Raw genomic sequence first — 21,924 nt, forward strand, 5'->3', positions numbered from 1 at the left:
CAGAATTATGCTGCAGTACAAATAGTATTTAATTAAGTTCTGTCTTAGTCATGCCATTGATAAGTAGGTAACCAGAAAATGAAACCAGAGTTATTAAGTGAGGAAATGATATACTGTTTGTAAACTAACAAGTCCAAACACACCTTCCTCTCGCTTCCTGAGTGTGAAGCTGGCTCATCTCCCATGAGGACAGAGATGCCATCCCATAGACGGTCTGCTGTTACAGCTCTTCTATCATCAGAACCAGAAGTGACTGGAGGAAAGCCAAGGTTAAAAGGAGACCAACAGAAATAAACAGCAGCAGGAGAGCTGAAAGAAGATTGGCACATTTTAAAGCAAGCAGGCTGATTATCTTTATGCGGGAAACTGCACAGCCCACATTTCAGCCTTGGCAACTGCCAAAGGTCACCCCCGCTGCATGCTGATGTGCCAAGCAGAGCCCCAGGGGGTGCAGCAGGAGCTGGAGAGCAGATAGAGCATCAGCACCTTTAGGGAATGCTCTAGGGTAGAAGAAAGCAGGATGTTCAGCCAGAAGGCTAAGCTAAGAATATGCTTTCTGAAGGCAACTGAGGAAGAAAAGAAGTGAATAAATGTGAAATAAAAGAGGTCACTAAGGGCTCATAACAAAACATCCTGGGTAACAAAATTGCATCGAAGCTTCAGTTGACCTCTCATTAAGCCACTGGAAGAGTGCAAAAGGGAGTCTTGATCATCTGCATTTTTACTAGCATGTGATTTACCCCCCAGATAAACAGCAAAGATATTTCAGAAACAGTAACTACCAATTTAGCAGACAGTTTACCTAGTTGATCAGCCATTAGTTTTTATTTATTAAAACAGAGACTGACATTCACCTCAGAGGCAGTGGCAATGTTGTCATCCTGAAGCTATGCACAAGTTAGTTAATTCAAATTTATGTCCTTCTACAATAATCCTATCAGCTTTTATACAGCTGGTTAGCTCTGGAAACAAGCCCTTCGGTAGGCATGAAGTTCAAGCCAGGAGTAGGAGAGAATTTGCAATGTAAAATGTGACTATACTGCTATTTTTTTTAAGCACAGAGCTATATATAAACAAAACCGTAAGTAGTGATGAAACAAGAAGAGACAGTATTGTCAAGCCAGATACCTTGTATAAAGCCAGGACGATCAGAATGGCAGAGAAAGGCCTGGTTCACAGGGGACTTAACAACAACCAGAAACATGAACAAAAATAATTTAGTGGCTTTGGCAAAGAGATGTCTGTATTAAGCACAAAAAAGTCTTGTAACTACATAGGCCTTGTATCTGTGTTGAAAAATCAATTGGAGATTCTGGTATTAAATCACCTTTCACCATTAAACTGAAGTTTGTGATTCTAACAACCCCAGAGAACATCCAGCAGTTTCAATATTAAATTGCTACAATTTTGAGGCTGACAAAGGTAGCACGGAATGGAAATACAAGAGCTCAATTTAAAATTGGCTAAAATAAACTTTATTTTACTGTTACAATATATAATCTCTTATCAACACAACTCACAAAGTGTTTACAAAATAATCCCATTTTCTGCTGCATTTTAAACACTAAGTTTGTACAAACTTTGAAAGTAAAATAGGAAACCATAGTTATAAATGTTTGTTAATTTTTTTAGAAGCATCACGGGAATTACTTCCACTAAGACTTTATCTTATGGTGTCATCTTCACAGGCAAAACTGAACATTTATTGAAAAGACCTGAGGAAGGATTCATGAACGCTTTTTTTAGACAAAAGATCCCAGTATTCCTAGGTTGACAGCATAGCAGTGAATATGACAGGGAGCAAATGCTTTTGAGCTAGCTTAGGCACTCTGAAATGCCTTACAAAGGGATCTCCACCCCCTTCACTACATTGACCATCAAGGGAGCATGGTACCTAACAGCAGCTTTCACAGATCTCTCCCATGTTTATGACTGAGAGCACAGCAAGACTGTAACATACAAAGCTCTGATCCTTAATGCTGCACAAGAAACAATGGAAATCTTACACAGAACTTGAGATATAATTATCACAAAACCCTAGCATTTTTACATTTTTTTTTTTTTTTAAAAAAAAAAAAGATCTATTGTCTTCTGGGAATCTGGTAGTAGTAATAGGCACGTATTATGTTATTTAACATACTCAAACCTGGTCTGCACTAATACACATTAGAAGGCGTGGAAAAAGCTACTATTTTTTCACTGCTGCTAGAAAGATGGGTGCTAAAATTAAAGAACCTGTGTTTTTGCTAGTCAAGTCATTTGACAGATTTTACGTGACAGCAGAATCAAGCTGACAGTGATTACTGTAAATACAGCAAGCAGGTAGAAAGAGGTGCTACATTTTCTTTTCCATGCATAGTTTAAACAGCTTACAGCCAGCTCATCTCCATTAAGAGTGGAGATGCACGATCCGCCATTTGGTATAAGTCAAGCTACTAGCAAATTTATCTCCAGTGCAAACAAAATTGTTTTTCTTCAAGAAAAACAAGTAAATTTAATGCTACTTCTGGAAAAAATGTTTGTGATACATTATTTTCTACCTATTTTGGTCTGTATTCCAAGAGTTCCCTTCTCCCTAAATCACGTCTGAAGACAAATGATCACCATTCACTTTTTTTCTACCAAATGACTGTCTCTTCCCCAGAATACATTATACTGCCCACTGAAGATCATCCCTGAGAGCACTATTCTAGCTAGACACTTAGAAAGTAAGCAAATCCCATAGCTTAGAGGAAAAGGGCTGCTAACCCCATGAGTTCTTGTGGTTTTAGGAAGTATTTAAAGAAATGCAGCAACTCTGAGCGTTTAAAGTCCCTGAGCTGAGTGAAATTTTAAGACAGTCATTTTTAACACAAAGCATAGCATAGCAACATCCACAGCTGTACCTACAGAAGCTTTTTTTTTTTTTTAAAACAGTGATAAAGTCCGATGTTAAATTACAAGCATACAGCAGTTAGCAGTGGTTCCTTTTACTTGCTTCCTGTCACAGAAAACACGATGGCCTTCTTTGGTTAGAAACAGCAGTGAAGAAGCTTGAGGACTTTGCATTCTTTCACCTTCTGATGTATTAGCAATCTAGGTTACATTTAGCGGAGACACCACGAGGCCATAGTGCAGTACAAGTAAGCCATCCTAGAGAGAAGAGAGATAAACTGTTATCATATCACTTTACCTTCTCCACAAGGCATTTCCATCACAGCCCGGTATGACACTTGCATAGCAGAACTGCAGCTTCAACCTCACTCATTTCAGAGCATTCCCCTTCCATAAGAGGAATGCAATTTTTAAGTGTTATAATGGAATTGTCTCATTTTCATATAATAGGCTCCCTTTACAACTTATATTGCTTTCCACATGATACTATGAGGCAGAATAAATCACTTAAATAGCTCTAGAAGGAGCTGCCAAAATCTGGTCATTAACTCAGGACACTGAAAGTCAAAAAGACACAGAAAGAGAATGCAGGAAAAGAGGGAGGAAACACATAGTTGCCTGAGAATGGAATTCAGATTCCAACTTTTAATGTTAATTTTATTAAATTCACTGGTGGCTCTACCTTTTTGCAGCTCTATTACCTTTAGCAACTGGGATAACTAAGATAGAAAGACAATATAACAGATCATATCAAAAGTTAAACTTTTTATTTTTAAATAAGAAAGCACTGTTTACATCTCTGCAAGTTAGCCAGAGTCTTGAACATGTCAGTAACACGTTAAATATAATTGTCAGTTTTTTCCTTATGCAGAAATAGTTAGAGAACTTATGGTGCCAGCTTCCCATTTCTTCCTAATTCTAGATGCACAACTAAACACTTCTTAAATCCCCATGCTTCTACTGAAGTTAACAAAAGAACCTTTCACCTGTGAGACGGGATACTTCCTGACTCATTAATGTCTTACTCATATCACTTAATTCACACGCACAGCTGGTGAAAGGTCTAGCAGTTAGTCTGCTTTCACCTCTGAAACCTGTTCCTGCTACTGATCCCCTGGGAATCTGACTTGTCACGTTAGACCTATTTATATGGACAGGCTTTAGTAAGTGTTTTCTTTTGAAGATAGAAATACATTAATCACAGCTGACACGTTAGAATTTCTACCGTATTTCGGTTTTGATGTTTTATCCATTAGCATTAGGACCTGAGATATGTTCCGCAGAAGTTACACAGTTCTGTGTGAAGGGCTGCATTTAAAAAACCCACAAACTTTATAGTGACTTGCTCAGTCACTTTCAAATCCATAAACTTTGGCATCTGCAAGTCAAATCCAAGGGAAATAAAATCCAAACGCTTTGTTCTGATCTCCAGTCTTGATCATATGACTGATATCGTTGAGTCCAATGATTCAAAGGGATTAAAATGCAGAAAAATGGGTCAAAGTATTCTTTTATATGAAGTGTCAAAAACAACATTTACTCTATGCCTAACAAAGTGGGATGACTACACTACAAAGTGTTGATAGGAGATACTTGTCTTCACTTCTTGTTAGGTGAAACAAGTCCTTTGAAGTTACTTACCAACCTCTTGGCACAGAGTATGTTGCTATACCTCCACAAAGCCGTATTTATACTCATTGTGCCTGCTGGCTATTTCCATAGAAAAAAAATAAAGCACATTCAAAATTCCTTTCAGAGAACTGTGATCAAAACAATTTTCCTCTATGAAAAAGTTGCTTAAAGAAAATAAAGATTTTGAAGAAAAAATGCTACAACGTATTCTTTGATCAATGAGCTTTCAAATGGACGTATTTGGCAATAGGACATTTCAAGAAGTTAGCTATTTACACAGGATATATCCTTCTTAAACCAAAGGCCAAGCCAATGCAATTACTTAATTGCTGAGACTTAACCCAGTACTGCTATGGCTTACTCTGTAATTGGCCTCTTTTTAGATATTATACATTTTTATGTCTGTCCAGCTATTTTTTCTAGATACTATTCCGAAAAGGAAATCCAATCTGAAAATGAGGCTTATTACAGATCTCAAATCAGAATAACTCATATGTGCCCAAAGTAAAAAAAAAAAAAAAAAAAAAGTACAAACCCTTCTTACAGCAACCCCCCAGAAACTTGTAGACCTGTCCTAAAATTGAAAAAATCCTGCCTGTTAAACCCTAATATAAACTAATATAAGCTGAATGACAGAAAAATCATAGCATATGCACTTTTTGATGTTTTAAGAGCAGCAGTGACAAGAAGCACCCCACTTTCCAAATTCAATATCCCCACAGCAAAGAGTAAAGCACTTTCATACCAGATGCGCACTAAAGGGTCAAGCTAATTAAATCAGATCACAGCTCTTACTGCCTAGCTCAGGAGACACTAAAAAAACACAATGAGATTGGGTTACAAAAAGGTGAGAGTTACAAAGAGAGCAGTATAATCTGCAAGACCTCTGTGCCAAGGGCCAGGGACATAAAAGAAGCTACTCTCTTTAGCTTTTCCCATGTGTGAGCTCATTATATCCATCAGTGACGCAGAGCCTTGAAAAGGACAATTTCAGACAGAAGAAAATAACCAGCAGCTTGGCTCATGTTGCATTTGTGCAGCAGAGGGGACGAAGGTAATGCAGGGAAGAAATTATATGCCTGCGTAATTAACTACAAGCTTCCTTCCTCAGCTACTTGAGGAAACTCTTGATCACAGGCAGATCTCAACGCATGGTAGCAAAATTGAGCCTTTCAGAAATTTCTGTCAGTCTTTGCAGGAAATTTACTCCTTGCAGTAAGTTTCCGAAGCTTTAGTTTTAAAAATTAAGCAGTTACTTCTTTTCACATTAATTCTGTGCAGTAACATTTGTATTTTTCTTCCCTAACTAGAGTTAAAAATCACATTTCAAGCTAATTAGAAAGGCTCAACCAACAAACCCCGTTTCATAAACCTTAAAGTATCTTTAAATCTACGAGGCTATAACAAATTTATTGTAAAACTGTACTTGCTGAACATAAGTGCACTTAACATGATTAAAAACAGACGTGTGAAGTAAAACAAGATTTTTTTTAAAGCCTTCTATCAAGTACTCAAAAATTATCATGTTAGTCATTTATATTCAACCACTAAGAACAGTTACCTATTCACTCCAATTACAGCAATACAAATAAGTTACTATGGGGTCTGTATTAGGAATACTTATTTTACCAAACTGTAGTCCCAAAACTGGGAAAAAATCAGAAAACCTTGAAGAAGGTTGAACATTTAATCTTCCAACACTTGTCAGGAAGGCACATAATAATTCTGACCAGGTAAATCCCACTACCTTGTACCTTTTAGTTCAGTCATGCTCTGAGACAGCATTACACATTGCTGCTTAGTATGCAAAAAAGACAAACCCAAAAATCAAAACCACTATGAGCATTTAATAACTATTTAGGACTAAAACCACCTAAAACATTACAGTGATCACAGCCCAGAAAAACAAATCACAACGTATGTTATGCTGCACTGAATTCTGAGAAACTCTTCCAATGTAAATACTGCCAAAGGCATAAATTTGAACATGCATTCTTTGACAAACTGAAACTTATCTGCTTTTCTGAACCCACTTTTCCTCAGCAAAAAGAGCAATTGCTGACATGAATGAACTTGCAAATGGAAAAAAAAGCAACTCAAAACAGGTAATTTTCTCCTCTAACAGTGACTGTACTCAAAAACCAAACCAAAACATAAAGAACATTTTGCATAAGCTGAAAAGATTTTCTAAGTGATTTCTTCAGACAAGTTAGTGTTACCTAATAGTTTAAAAAATATTCTAATTTAAAACAGAAAACTTAGCACAAAGCCCCAGCTGCCATACGTACCTGTACAGCACTCTCTCCTATGACTTGCCGGATTTCCCTCAGCGTCTGGTAGTGTTCTAGTAGGTGATCACCACATATTATGTCTACCTGTGAAAGCCCACAGAAACGGTCAAGTTCAATCTACCCTTAGACTAGCAAAATAGCATCTAAGCCCTTTACATTTGATATTTCATAAAGTAAACCCAACATTGTTTGAAAGAGTTGAATTCTAGTGTTTTTGATGCTATAGGCATCTTTACCTTTGCTGTTCAAATGTGTTTAGCATGCACAGCCCAAATGCACTCCCCAAATTGGGGCTCACTTTTGGATCAGAGAAGACGGTTTGGTTCAGCCCCAGTTGGGCATTTCCACTAAAAAACTGTTTAGGAATAGCTGTGATGGATTCAATGGGAATTTAGATTACATATTAAAATGATCCCACAAACATCCTCAGTCATTCATCAGCTGCAAAAAAAGGGCAAGTTGTCAGTGCTACTGGCAAGAAATGAGCCAGTGCTTCCCTCACTCTTACCGTGAGTGAGAAAATGTATGAATAACTCTGCTTAACAAGACTGCTTGGAGGAAGGGTTTGAATAAAAAAGAATAAGGTCACTGTATGCCTCTGTCAGCAAATACTTTTCACACAGTCCTTCAAAATGCAATCAATACTTCTGTGATGCCAGTGAAGGGTGTACTCTGCAATTCTAAGTAATGTCCTCTACTGCAGCTAAACTATGTCAGTGATGACTGCAATTCTGGAGGTGGCACTTCTGTAAGGACCGGCCCACAAAGACTGTTACTTTGGGAAAAAATAGATTTAGACTGAGGTATTCTGAATGCCTCGACTATTATGAAAAATAAGCTTCCTTGTTAGAGCAGCTAACACAGCACTGTCTCTCTCACAACTGCAGCTCGGTTATATTCTCCTTATCAGCAATTCCTAGATGTGGAAACCAGAGGGCTGTCACCTGAATTACAATGACCAAACCTCAGAATTAAGAGCACTGACAACATGCTGTTCCACGGCTTTCAGCAACGAGCAGGGTTATGCTTTGCCACTACACTAGTCAGGAAGCAGACTGCAGTATCATTACATGTACTCTTCCATGGTTTCTCTTACATAGTCCTCCACGATAGGATGTATTTTGTGCTTCACTGCAATTTGTCTGTATTTATGCTCTTCTGCATTCTGACCCACTATCTTTCTCCTGTTCTTCATGAAAAGATTTAGGTCTGCTCACGCTGGCAGGTTATTATTCTCAGAAACTGGAACACAAGAATTCTAATCCTTAGAGACTCAGAACAGGCTTATTTACTTCATCTATATAGCGTGAGAATAATGCAGAATACTCCAGCCATGCTAGACTTAATCTTAAATAATAGTTCCAAAATGTGCAGAAGATGTAAAAGATGTAAATTGCATATTACTTCTCCTTTTAGATTCTAGGAGGAAGCAGCAAGAAAAATCCTCGATATAACATTAAAAATTGATTAGATATTGATCCATATATACGTATATATATTTAACATCAACATTTTGTCTTTTTAAGAAACCTATCTTTTTGTTTTTGAAAGCTGGTTAAAGTTATTTTTCCTGTTTCCCTTGCATTCTAGCTTCTAGATTTATTACTCTAGAAGGACAGACATATCTGCTTTGCTTTCCAGTGATGAGTTCAATTACTTCTGTTTCATAAGACTACTTATGTAATTTTTGTACCGTAAAGTACTGAAAATTCAATTTTGTTCTCACTGGTACTTAGTGTGCATACAGGCACACTTTATATTTTCTATAAAAATAGAACAAATAATCTATTTACCCAACTCCAATATACAATATAAACAGACATAAGGGCAACTGCTGATGAGCTTTCCAAACAGAATGAGAAGTCTTGTTTCAAAAATATCCCACTGCTCATCCTCCTGCTGCTCCAGTTTCAAATAGTAGTCATTAAACATCAGTGCCTTCTAATAAATTTGGCATTTTCTCTCATTCACCTCCTCATAGTGCTCAGAATGCCAAATGTCTAATCATCAAATTCTAGCACCTAAGGCAGAATTTCTGCTAGGTAACTGTTATGCTAGAGTTCATTCTGCTAGGACAAAAATATTAAAATATACAATGAAAAAAAAATCCTAGTTCAGCATGGAAAACAGTTGCAAAATGTATGTCTCACAGCAATCCTTGTGCCTTAAAAAGAATTAATATATTCTATTATGAAGGATGCACCAGCAACAAAAGTGGTATAGATCTACTATAGTCTTGACTGGCTGGTAAATTTGAAGCCAACTAATACTGACTCCTAGTGAGACAGTGGGAAATATAACTTCACCTTTTGTTGAAAGGAAAATTGAAGGTGTATCCTCTTAATAACTCGGTCACGGCTTTTAAAATTCGTATTAAAATAAAGCAGCCTTTCCATTATGGCAATTATTTTCATGAAGGGACATTTACTGAGCTATTTATGTAACAAACATGATAACAGGCAACTGTAAGTTAATGCTTACCAAGTAAGCTGAAGTTAAAATGGAAAGCTGTCATATAAGGGACATTCCTCATAAGATTAATCCCAAGGGGAAGTCTGGCCTAGAAAGCACTAGATCTCAAATCAATAGTTTCTATGCCAACCCATATTATCCAGGGAAGGACAAAGAAAACATTCTGGAGGTTAGCATGAGTATCTGGGCTAGTTATTCAAAAGCTAGCAAAGCTTTTCATTTCCCTTAGCTGTGATTTTCTTTTCAAAAGGTACCAGAAACCATCTGTTTCAGGGTCTAAAAATTACTCAAAAATAATTTTTTTGAAAGGAAGTCTATGAAATTATCAACTAAGACACAGTAACATTTACTCACTAACAGTGAGTTGCAAAGTGGCGAAGTCCAAGCAGAAAGTAACTAACAGGAAAAAAAAATTCTCAAGTTACCTCTAGTAGGCGATCTCAAGATCACAAAATCTGAAAGACATCCAGAACACAGGTATAGCTTGATTTTGAAAGATTTTGAATTTTGTCTGCTGAAATCTTACATGGCACTTTAGAAACTCTTGGCAAATAATAATGAGAACTTAAAACACGTTGCAAATTAGGTGGGAGAGCTCTTCCTTGAGGATCACAACACTTCAACAGAATACTTACTCAAAAACCCTAATGTTACTTCTACACTCCAATGAGCAACAGAAACATAGGCATTACATTGATCACAGCAAACTCATACGTGCCATTACAAGTGGCATACCTGACAAGCAGGGTCCAGATCCATTTTTCTTCTGAGGAACTTCTCCACATGTCCAATTGTTGCCTCTCCTGAAACACGCACAAACTTCTTCTCCAAAGGCTGTAAAGAATAAATGCAAGATGTACATTTTCAGCCATCATCCCTGGCAAACTCCAAACCTGACTGAAGGCCCAGTAACTGCTGAAGACAGCTTAAGTTTTGGACCTTTCTTTGATATACTTCCAGATTACCTCATACAGAAGACACTAAATATGTATTAACAGACTTCATGTTCAAACTTCCTGCTATTTTAAACAAAAAATAACCACCTATTGACTTCAGTCCTATTTTACTATTGAAGTAGTGGAGAATAAGATTTCCTTTAAATTCAGCACAGAAATTGGTATTACGCAGCTTTTTAAGAACTCTGCTCCCCTTCAGTCCCAGAAAGCAATTACTCAGAAGCACAAGAGACTTCCTAAAATTTGCTTCTTTTCCACAAATCAGGCTTGTGCATCAAACATGAATTCAAATAGGTAAACTGTATCATTTTGTAACCAAAGAATCTCAAGTTCCTTGACATGCTGGAAGTATTATGACTCGGGCTAGAATAGATTTAACAGTCCGTGACATTCTAGAATCAATTAAAATAAACTACTATGCTGAACACAAGGGCAAGACTGGTCTGAAACCATTTTGCATAATTTCTAAATACTTTCATAGCAAGGACGGCAACAAGATGACATTTATTATGTCAGCCTCCACAATTTTAATGGGTTTCTTCTCTGTGGATAAAATTTTAAAACAGCTGACTACTGATACAGGCAGCTAAGCAAACAGGCACAAAGGCAGAGCAGATAACTGAGTTCAGAGTAATAAATGGATTCCCTTTTGTGTCAATTAATTGGATTTTTACGTTAACTTCTGAACAGCTGTGATTTACTATCCAGGTTCATCATATTCTTTTAATTTGAAAAAAAGGTAGATGGGAAGGGGGTCAAAGACTACCCTTGAATCCAATCACAAATTAAGATATGTGGTAACTTTGTTTTTGGAACAATAGTTTAATTTTTTCACGTATAAGAGCTAGAAATGCCAGTCAGACCTGACCTAAGCTAACGCAAACTTGATGATGCTGGATTTATGCTTGCTGCGTATATAAATCATGGTTTATAGCCAAAAGCCTTATAACCTGTTCTCTCCTCCCACCCCCAGGAGAAAAAAAAAAGACAAAAAGGAAACCCTTCATATATGAAGTTCAATGTGTAGTTCAGAAAGATATGGCTGATAAATAATTAAGGAAAGAATAACGCTAAAAAAGGATCAGGGTATGTTTTGTGAAAATGCATAAGAGGGATTTGGAAGGCTGATGAGTAAACCTCTTGACCATAAAATACAAAAAAAGGCATGAAAATACAGACAAAATGTAGGGAAGAAATACACTGACGCAGGAAGTTAACATGCAATAAGGAATTTGAAAATACTGCAGAATGAATATTAGTTAGAAGATGCAGTATTTCTTAAAAATCATACAGGAATCTAAATATGCACAAAGGCAGAATGGCACTTCAGTCTATGGACAGTAGAATTATAAGCAGTATAGAGCTATTCACTGTGAGTAAAGGTGGGCAGCTTTTCTCCTTCTACATCTTCAGAACACTGGAGTTAAAGTGAATGGAGGTACACCATGGCTTAAAAGGGAAAGACACAAAATCACTTTTCTGAGTCACAAACACTCCTTAATGATGTTAGATCAAGTATTTTTTTTAAAGGCAAAACTATTCCTGTAGGAATGGCATGCACTTAAGACTATCCAGCAAAATAAGTATCTGACACAAGCATTAATATCAAAAAACATAAGTTAATAAAATGGTTAAATTGCCCTACAGTTATTCTTGTTGGGTCCAAAATGAACAGGATGAAAAACAAACCAGAGAGAAGGGCAAATAAGATCCAGGAAGTATGGCAGGTGATATAAGGGTAAAAAGATTAAAAAATACAAAAACATCAAACAGTAGCATGACAGGTAATGAGAAAAAAAGAGTAACAAAATGCTGCATGGGTGCAGGGGTATAACAGGTGAAGAAAATTATCCAGGTACATTTTCAGGAACATTGTTCCCCTTCTACAGATTAATTTCTATTTATGAAATTGAACCTACATTTAAACTCTTTGTGAATATTAAATATTATTTCTTTGAGAGTTTGAAATTGCTTGCTAAGCTCTGATAATAACAAACGTGATTAGTATTAAAGAGAGCAGGAGTAACTGCAGTCATACCCAGTATTTCAGATTTGTGCCTGAGAATATCCTTATTTAAAGATCAACTCAGCTGAAAACAAAGGAAATTGATTAAAAAATGGAATGAGGACAATCCATATTTCCATTAGTAACACACTTTTTGATCAAATTCTTCAACAGTAAAATTGGAGTTTTGCTGCTAACAATACCAGTAAAATGCTCTTATATTCTGTGCTATTCTATCTTTTGATTCCTACAATTGATACAATGAAAGATAAAATGCAACATACACTGTATAATTTTTAATTATATCTCCTTCTTGCTCCTGAATAGAATCTTTTTCTAAATGTTTAGCCAAAACAGTGGAATGAGATACTGTGCACATCTCTAATTACAGCCTATGAAATAATTATGGCAGTACACAATGTGCAGTTAATCTACAGCTTTTTCTTTTTTTTTTTTTTAAACACCAATTCAGCTCAGTCATATGATCTATCCTGGAAGAAGAGACATTCTTTAGCGAGGACTGGGAATGCTATTTGTTGTTTAGCAGAATGACCACCATTCAGACAACTAATTTTGTTAGTGAAGGGATGTAGAAAAGAATAAATTTGCTGCAGACTAAGGAAGTGCATCATACTGTCCACAAAACTTGCATCATTTTTCTTGTTTAAATTTCAATCATATCACAAATTAGACCATTTTTGTGCTTTGGGTAATGCTGCCTCTGAATAACCTAGGTGAGCTTTTCACTGCAATTAGGCAATCTTCTTCAAAAACAGTTTTGTATGAGAATGACTATACCATTGTTCAGGATTCTAAGAAAAGCCATACTAATGTACCTTTTAGAAGGAGATGCAAAAATAACAACCTAGAATCATCCAGGGGAAGTTTCATCAACATCATTCTCCCAACAAAATTTTTGTTTCCTAGCCTTGGAAGCATTCTCCTACTCTGTAGCATTGATAGGCTTGACGTGCACTCTAATGCAGGATTATTCATTTATGCTATGCTGGTGAAAGTTCAGGCTGCACTCAATGTAAGAAAACCAAAGAAACTAAATTAAATACATTCAGGTTACACGTATTTCTGAAGTGAAAATAAGCGGTAAGAGAATAGTGGCATAAGAGAAATATTCAAATCACATCTGCACCTTAAAATTCCCTGTGCCTTCGTTAGCTCTGAAAAACAAGAGAAGAGTAAACACAATCAATATTGCTAAGGTTAACAGTTAGTAACACCCTCAAGCTTTCTTACAATAATGACTTCCTGATTTAATAGTCTGACATACCAAGCTTATTTTTGAATCAGACTTTTCCTTTCATTAAACTAGTATATAAAACAATATTACACTGAAGTTATATGTATCTTTCCCACCAAGCCTTTATTTGGTTCCCCATTTCTTTTTGTGAATTCAGCTGTTTATGACTTTAAAGTTTGTCTACATGAAATGGAAAATAAATCAACCCATCCTAAAGCTCTTTTTACACACAATAACATTAGTTTTCATGGGAACAGGCTGTAATATTGATACTGTTTAAACATCCACACTTCATTATCCTTGATGTTTGCAACTTTAACAGACAGTACATAAAAGCTGCTGACAGAACATGCCCAACCACTAAAGAGGCTTTCTGGGCCAGTGGTTGGCCTTCCAGACTATTTATAATCACAGGATTAATGGTAATGCAATCTAGGAACTCAGAAAAGCAGCAGTTGCTTCTCTGGAAGGTAAAACACACACAGGGTGGCAAATGACCAAATTCCTACCTGCCTTCAATAGAGGTTCATTGATATACACAGCCTGAGCATGTGACTGTTATCTAGGCTCCACACCCCCATCCTGTAGGGCAGCATATCAAATTCTCAATGAATTAAGCACAGCACATGACTTACTCTTGTATTACTTTAGCAAGTATGTGCATAGCAAGGTTAAATTGCAGTATTTCACTGCATTGGAAAAGGCAAAAATCAAATAGCACTATAAATTAACTATATTTCTACTGACCATTTGCTTGCATAGCAAGCACTTGTAATGCTTGTGCGGACCACACATAAGCATGGCACTTCAAGTTACTGTAATTAGATAACTCCACCTCTAAATACATACTAACCATCAGACAGACTTAAAAACTATCACCAATTTCTGCCACTGAAGTGAAATTTAAATTTACTATGAAGCAAACATACAAGCCTTTCCACTCCTGCTGTCATTTTCTTTGATATAGTTCCACTGCCACAGGAGACTACTTACTATACTCTAAAGACATAATACAGACAACATCAACTTTCAAAGTAAGAATTTCTGCTGGATTGCCCAATCTATTCTGAGTTTTCTTTATACAAAGAGCTTTCTTAACATCTCATTGCCAAGATAAACTGCTTGATTTTGACCTTTGAAGAAAACAGATTAACCCTTAAAGATAAGGTATAAGATAAGATCAAAGGCTAAAAAATGTTTCAAAAATAAATTGCCACAGATGTCAAGCCATCATCGTTTTTTTGTTCCAATCCTTCTGTGCTTCCTTCCATACAAATAACGAAAACACAGTGGACAGTCTCACATGCTACAGATGTTATTTGCACATTCATGATTGCTTTGCTGCTAGCACTAGAATGGAAGCTTGAAATAAAACTACTGGAAAAAAATAAATACAACACAGATTCAAAAGCCATCTTGTTCCACACGCAGGCACGTACATGTTTAATTAGTTTTGAGATCTAAAGTGTCTGGCTACTTTCTCTTGCTCTGAAAGAAAAAAAAACAAAAAAACAAAAAAAAACTGTACCTGCTGAGAATCACCCAGGACCACAGGGGGAGTAAGTGGTTGCCTTTCACAGCAGAGATCTAAATCGAAGTACTTTGCCACACTGAATTCAAACTGTATCTAATCCTGCAGTCAAGATAATCTAAGGAAGCTTTCTATAGAGCGATCAAGAAACAGTGTTCCAACCTGAAAGGGACATACTTGGAATAAAATCTAATTTCAGTTATTAAAGTCGTTTTTACATTGCAACTGGCAAGGAATCACTCAGACACAGCAATATTGGTGTAAGCATGCTCCTTCTGCCACCTGGTGGGCCAGCCCAGCAGTACCTGCCACAGGTCCCTGAATGAGCATCCCTCCTACTCCTGTCTAGATGCTAACCTGAGGTACAGCCACAGCTGAGGCAATAAAATAACCACATGTATATTCCTGGCCCAACACAAGCGTAGGGTAAATGGCATTAGATTTGTTATTTTCTACTGAAATTTCAGTCCAAACATTTTAAGTTATGTCTGCCTACATCCGTCTCATCACATTTTAACCAAGGTAACAAATCATGCCTGAGCACCAAGACCACTGAGAGCCTGCATTAAATATATGATGAGGCTCATGCAACATTAATTGAAGAAGAAAAGCCGTTATAAATACAATTAAAAATGATCTTTTAATGTTCTCTAGACAATACACATTGAATAGCTGTGTCTTTGCTTTCCTCTCCTTGTTCAATACGTGACTTTGCTTTACTTACAATCCTGCTCGTAACGTGAAAGCATTAATTTCCTCCTAGTCTCACTTATTCCAATGTCTGAATGTATTCCCACACCATCCTACGCAGCAGAGGAGCAATAGAATACCTTGTTTAAAAAGAGGAACCTGAGACAGACTGTGTCAAAAAGTAACCAAGGATGGCACGTGCTCAGTTTGAGACATCTAAAACTGGATTTGACTGCAGAACACTTCATACTACTGTTCTAGTCATGACTCCCACAGCTTTAAGCTGCATTTGTGAGCACGAAGCACCCCTGCAAGTCAGGCATACAGGAAACTACCACAGAAGTCAATTATGTGGAGTCGCAAGCATTTTTCATGGCACAGGCAGGAATTCTTCCCTAGATGTTTAGCTGTAAGCCCTTTCTACAATCTCCTGTCTTATCAATTTAAAGAAATAAGGAAGCCACATAACGGTTAACCACACCTAAAATAAGCCACCCCACCTCCAGGCAGCAGAAAAATTGGATATAAGATGCAAAAGAGCTAGGACATGAAGTCAAATCAAGCTGATGTGCTTTGCTCATAGCTTCCCAGTTTGTGAGGCCTTCATTTTCCATCACTTGTGCAAATTAGCTTGCAATAATTATGTAATGAGCTTTCCAAACATTTTGTGCAGTCAGGCTAAAGACAGAGGCAGTCTGCATAGAGGGGTATGTGCTGCACAAGAGTCAAGCCACTTCCTCTGCACAGTTAAAGCTTTTAATCTATGTTATTTCTCAATCGCTGCCATGTAAATCTGCATGTGAGCAAAGCAATACAACTTCTGCTTACCGTGTTCCTGAAAACAGCTCAAATGTTTGGGCTGGAATTCCCTCCCTCAGCCCCTCCAAGCTATGGCTAAAAGGCGATGCCCAATACAGAAGCTTCAGTATAAATCAATAAAGCCTTGGAAACTGTCAGGCAAACTTAATAATAGCATTGTTAGTCCCATTTATACCATTTAGGGAATTACTGCTCTTGCTGCTTGGGTTTCCTAGCTTGTTTTGGTCAGATAAAACTTGCTGCTTATGAATTATCAAACCATCAATTGCATTTGACAAACTCCTTGTAGGTCTCAAGTTTCTAGCACCTTGTCAGAGAAGTCCCTTAGCCCTAAATGTTAGAAGTTAATAAGTACATCAAGAATGTGTTTCTACTGGAGTAGCACAATGGCTACGGTAAAAACCTGACTGCAATGAGTGACCTATATTGCTCAGCAAAGCAGAAAAAAAAAGACTCTCCTAGACACAGAGCATCAGGCAGACACTATATTTTGTAACTAGGAGTAGAGTAGTCTGGTCACTCGTGTCTGTGTGTTGTATCCTGAAGGAACTGTACTGTAGTGCCCAAAACACTAATACTATGCCAATACATTAATACTATGCCAATTTCAGAGATGTCTCCTTGCTTCCTTTTCCCCAGTTCAGAAGGGCTACAACCCTTTCTGGCGTGGAGTCAACAGAATACGTGTTTTTTATGGCTAATAAAAGCATGTCATCATGTACGGTTGCAGCCCCCTAGTTGCACGAGCAAGTCCTAGTATAGTCATTATTAACGATACTGCCACCTACAGGGATTTAGGAAGCACAAGAGACAGGTATTATTCAATTTACTGAGACTACACTACTTTATTGAAAATAAAAGGAATACATCTAAGTTTTAAAGCTCTACACTTTTTAGATATCTATTTTCATAAGAAGGCACCTTAAATATTTAACCTTACCTGCCTCATCTAAGGTATTGGTAGATGGCAGTCACTGTTGCACAGTAAGCTAAAACCAGCCCCCCACTTGCCATTCAAGATAGAAGAAGTACACACTCAAAACTAAAAGCTCTTGTATCAGCCACTTGCTCTTACATTTGCCCCCAACTCACCCGATGAATTCCAGAAGTATTGAGATGTCAAGCTCTGGTGGGATCCGGAACACAGAGCCCAGAACTTTTCGAGGTCTTCCTCTGCTCGCTGGAACTGGCTGTGGGACAGCTAAAATATTCAAATAGCCAAAATGCAAACAACTTGAAATAAAAACAGCATAAGACACTAATGTGCGCCAACCAAAACCGATGAGCTCATGGGGAAAAAGCGCCCATGAAATTCATCCTAATTTTTTTTTTTCCAAATCAGCTGTTTATACTTTTCATCCTGGGTATTTGAACCAGCGTTGTATTAGCTTTCAGCTCAGCATCTCTCCAAACAGAGGTTTATTTGACAGTAAGACAAAAATAACTAAGATAATCCCTCAGATAATCTGTCTATGGATGTTCAAGTTCTTATTTTTCCACCTTCTTCACTTCCAATGTTTATTAAGGGCTAGAAAATACAAACTGCTGGTACTTTAAATATATTTTCCTGGGTGTAGGTGAAATATACTCCGTAAAAATACCCAACCACAATCTGTGTTTAAGCGTTGCTCATTTCATCTTCTATTTGTGTAATTTGAGAACTATGAAAACCAAGAATCTCATACTTTCATTACTGCCTGTTTTCTTTAGTTGTGAGTTAATATTTGAAGGAAAGCTAAGATAAGTGGGATAGTAAATATTTCCTTAACAGTGTCCTCTAAATGATTAAAGCTCACCTGGTTTGGGCACTTCTAATCCTCTTTCTTTATAAAAGTCATGCATTTGCTTTTTTTCTCCTGAGAAAAGAAGCCAAAACAATACGGAAAAGATTAGAATGCTATTTCAGATGCTGAGAACATCCATACAGTTTCCATTCATCAGAGCTGAAATGCTTTTCAAGTGCCTACAGACCTGCATTATCCCTAATATTCCATACAAAGCTGGGCTACTGGAAATACCTGGACTCAGATTTTGTTAGTAAAAAATGGAAAAAAAAAAATGGCTAAGTTGGACAAAAACCATACTGAAATAACTGCACAAAGAAGTATCCTTCTGGCTGTCATTACTCTTACTTTCATATCTATAGCCCGTGTATATAGTCCACTAAACATGTGTATTTCATTCAGTCCACCCTAGCATAATGGACATGTGACAGTGAACACACCTAATAAATCAGAAAAAAAAAAAGAAGTGGGGAGAAAAAAAAGCATTTGAGAGAATCAGTCAGTCCCAGCAACTTTTTTCCTCAGCTGAGACAAATGAAGTATTGATTAGATGGAATGTTGTTTTATTTATACAAAAATACAAAGCATGACTACAAAACATCTGGATGTGTATTTGTACACAATAACACCTGTGTTGCATTAGAGAGCAAAACAAAACATCTTCAGCACAGTGACTGCTGGGTCCATCATCAGAATGGATGCTTTTTCCTGTTTTGGTGTTTTTCAGGGAAAAACACAAAAACCAGAGTTGTTGTTTTAAAAATACAATGCCTATTATCTTGCAGACAACTAAACCTGGAATAGGAATTTATTAACAAAGCTAACTGCAACATCACTGCTCTTTCATTGTAGTAATTAAAAATAAACCTTCCAGAACACTGTTGCATACCATGTTTCATTCTACACATATTCACCTGTCCGGGGTATATACGGCTATGCATAACAGTAGTTTGTGGTCAGAAAGATGCAAGTTTGCATAGATAATTTAGATTTAAAATCAAATGTTATGGAATTAGTTTAAGGAGCTAAGAGTTAAAAATGAGACTTCAAACAACTGTTCTTTCTGCTCATGCTTTGAAACTCTAGATGGCAATAAAGAAATGGACTTACTTTCCTCTAAATTGACAACTAATTTATAGACTATGTCTTGTAGCTGCCGGTCCAGCCTATCAAAGAGAATAAAAATAAGAGTGTCTTTAATGCAAAACATTCTGTATTACCCCAAATTGGGAGAAAACCACCAAACATATTGTTGAAATATGACATACATAAAAGCAACATAGCAGCAACTCTACCTGCTTTAATTCATGTCCTGACAACAGAGCTTCTAAAGAAGCCATTAAGTTAAAAAAAAAAACAAAAAAAAACCTTCAAGAATTGCTCAAGAAACCAAAACTCCATTTTCGTAGTTAAAAACTAAACCATGCCAACAAAAGCTTTGTCTAAAAGACAATCAAAACAAATAGCTAAAACCTCAATGATCTGTAACACCGTGCAAACATATAAAAATAGCCAGGGTGGAAGGGTAAACAAACCCTAGAAAGGGAAAGAATTTTCAAAAAACAAGGAACTGAATAATTTTACATTTGCTATTAAGCTTACATAAACAAAGAACACAATATCTCTCTTGTAACTCTTCCTTCATTTGACATAGGAAAGCACTGTACAGGCACCGAGAATGAAACATTTAAAAGCAAACAGCAAAACTTGACTGAAGTTACACCTACAAAAGAGGAACCAACTTATTACCTGATATTATAAAGGGGCTGTGTCTGATGTACAACTATATTGCATTTTGGACATCTGTTGCTATAGTAGAAATGTCTCACTATGCAGCTTTTACAGACTGTAAAGAAAAGAAATCCATTAAGTCATGTGTCCATTATACAACGCTAACTGTTTAAGCAAGAGAAACAACTACATTTAGACTTGTCAACAAGGTTTGTCAGAGACAAAACAAAGTCTTTCAATGACTCTATCAAACTTAAGTAAACAGCAGCCCATATGGCATACTGTACTCCTGGGTATTTGTGGATTATAATCCTCATTATTAAGTCTGATACATGTTGCAAATTATTAGAGCCTGCTTAAAAACATAAGGTATGTAGTTGTTCTGTTTTTGTTTTACTTGGACTTCCTCATTCTCTATACAATATTCCCTTCTTCCCTCTCAGTTTGGGTAACTAAGCTGACTTCATGATTTTCTGATGCTTGACATATCCACAAATGCATTTTCCTCATGGAAATACACAACGAGAATAAACACAACAAACACTCACTATCAGTAGCAAATTACCTTTGTGAAGCCAGAACACCTGAACACCTGATTCTTGTCTGAATTTGCATCTAGATTCTTAGAATGGAAGCACTGGTACTCACAGGTGTGCAGACACTCTGTAATAGTTGTAGCATCGATAAAGTAACCTTTGCAGATGGAACAGAGGATGTAAGGGGTCAACTCTGCCAGGTTGATCATCCGCTACAAGCAAAAAGAGTTGATAAGAGTTTAAATATAGAGGCTAAGATGTGAAGTCACGCATTTGCAGCTTCTGAAATATCACCTCCTTGAACCATGAAAAAGTTACAGAAAAAATTACAGAAATGGGTTTCCTAAGAGATCAATCGTTTGTCGTATAAAGCTGTTTTCTGAAGACTTTTGCCTAGTTTTCAGAATCGATCTTTTTTTTTTTTGGGAATGGTGATCCAGTTTATTTTATGAATCCAATTTATTTAACGATCCTATTTATTTAACGAACCGCTTAAAAGCAAACCACAAACCAACTTTTTTTGGGGGAAAAACGATTCTGAATAAACTCTGTCAGCAAACATCACACCATCAGCAAGCTCGAAGCGAACACTGGTGGCAAACAAAACCGTTACTCGGAAAGCGCGTGGAAGAGAGCTTTGGGGCTCCAAATTCTGGCTACGAGGTGCATTTACGCGGACTATACGTAAGGAATTTCCCTGCCAGAAGCCTGTTACCTCCCCAGAGCCCAGCTTCAGCGCTGGTTTAGCCCCGGGAGCTGTCCCTGAGGCCACCAGGCACCTTCCCCCCCCCCTTCCCCTCCCTCCCCCCTCAGCGCTCCCGCCTCGAGCCGCACGCGCCCGCCAGCGGCGCGGGGCACGCCGGGAGCCGGGCCCTGCCGCGCGACGCGGCCGTTGCGGCCGTTACAGCCGTTGGGCGCCTCACGGCCGCCCCCCCGCTACCTCCCGGTCGTCGTCCGAGTCGAGCTCGCCGTCGTCCGTCCCGAAGCGCGCCCCGGGTTCCCCCTCGAGCTCCTCTTCCTCCATCTCCTCCTCCTCCTCCTCCTCCTCATCGTCCTCGTCGTCCTCCTCCTCCTCCTCCTCGTCGTCGCCGCTGGACTCGGAGCGGCTCCGCTCGAACTCGAAGGGGACGGGGCGCGACCCCGAGCAGCTGGGGGCTCCCTCCATCTCCCGCTCCTCCTCGGCGGGCCCCGCTGCCGCCGCCGCCGCCCCCTCCCCGCCCGAGAGCACGGAGCCGGCGTCCGCCTCCGCCTCCATCGCTCGGGGCGGGCACCGGGGGGCAACCGCGGGGCCGGCGGCTGGCGGCGCGCGGGGGATGCTGGGAGTTGTAGTCCTCCAGGCTCCCCCACA

The 21,924-nt window shown here is 38.1% G+C and overlaps 1 protein-coding gene across 2 annotated transcripts; it reads right to left on the reverse strand.

The window, feature by feature from the left end:
- Nucleotides 1-2,069: 2,069 nt before the first annotated feature.
- On the reverse strand, nucleotides 2,070-21,905 carry PCGF6 (polycomb group ring finger 6). Of its 2 annotated transcripts, XM_068688367.1 has the most exons (10): nucleotides 21,517-21,905; nucleotides 20,689-20,788; nucleotides 20,059-20,155; nucleotides 19,420-19,475; nucleotides 18,322-18,381; nucleotides 17,618-17,726; nucleotides 13,378-13,405; nucleotides 10,005-10,103; nucleotides 6,795-6,881; nucleotides 2,070-3,132 (listed from the first exon to the last, which is right to left on the reverse strand). In XM_068688367.1, exons 1-10 carry the CDS (start codon nucleotides 21,829-21,831, stop codon nucleotides 3,076-3,078), a joined length of 1,008 nt encoding a protein of 335 aa, XP_068544468.1. In that variant the 5' UTR covers nucleotides 21,832-21,905; the 3' UTR covers nucleotides 2,070-3,075. The 2 variants fall into 2 exon arrangements, 1 of the variants encoding a protein (XP_068544468.1); XR_011098247.1 differs by lacking the exon at nucleotides 13,378-13,405 and having other exon boundaries at nucleotides 3,081-3,132; nucleotides 21,517-21,896.
- Nucleotides 21,906-21,924: the final 19 nt, after the last annotated feature.

The sequence above is a fragment of the Anas acuta genome, chromosome 7 (assembly GCF_963932015.1).
Source record: "Anas acuta chromosome 7, bAnaAcu1.1, whole genome shotgun sequence".
NCBI classification, from domain to species: domain Eukaryota; kingdom Metazoa; phylum Chordata; class Aves; order Anseriformes; family Anatidae; genus Anas; species Anas acuta.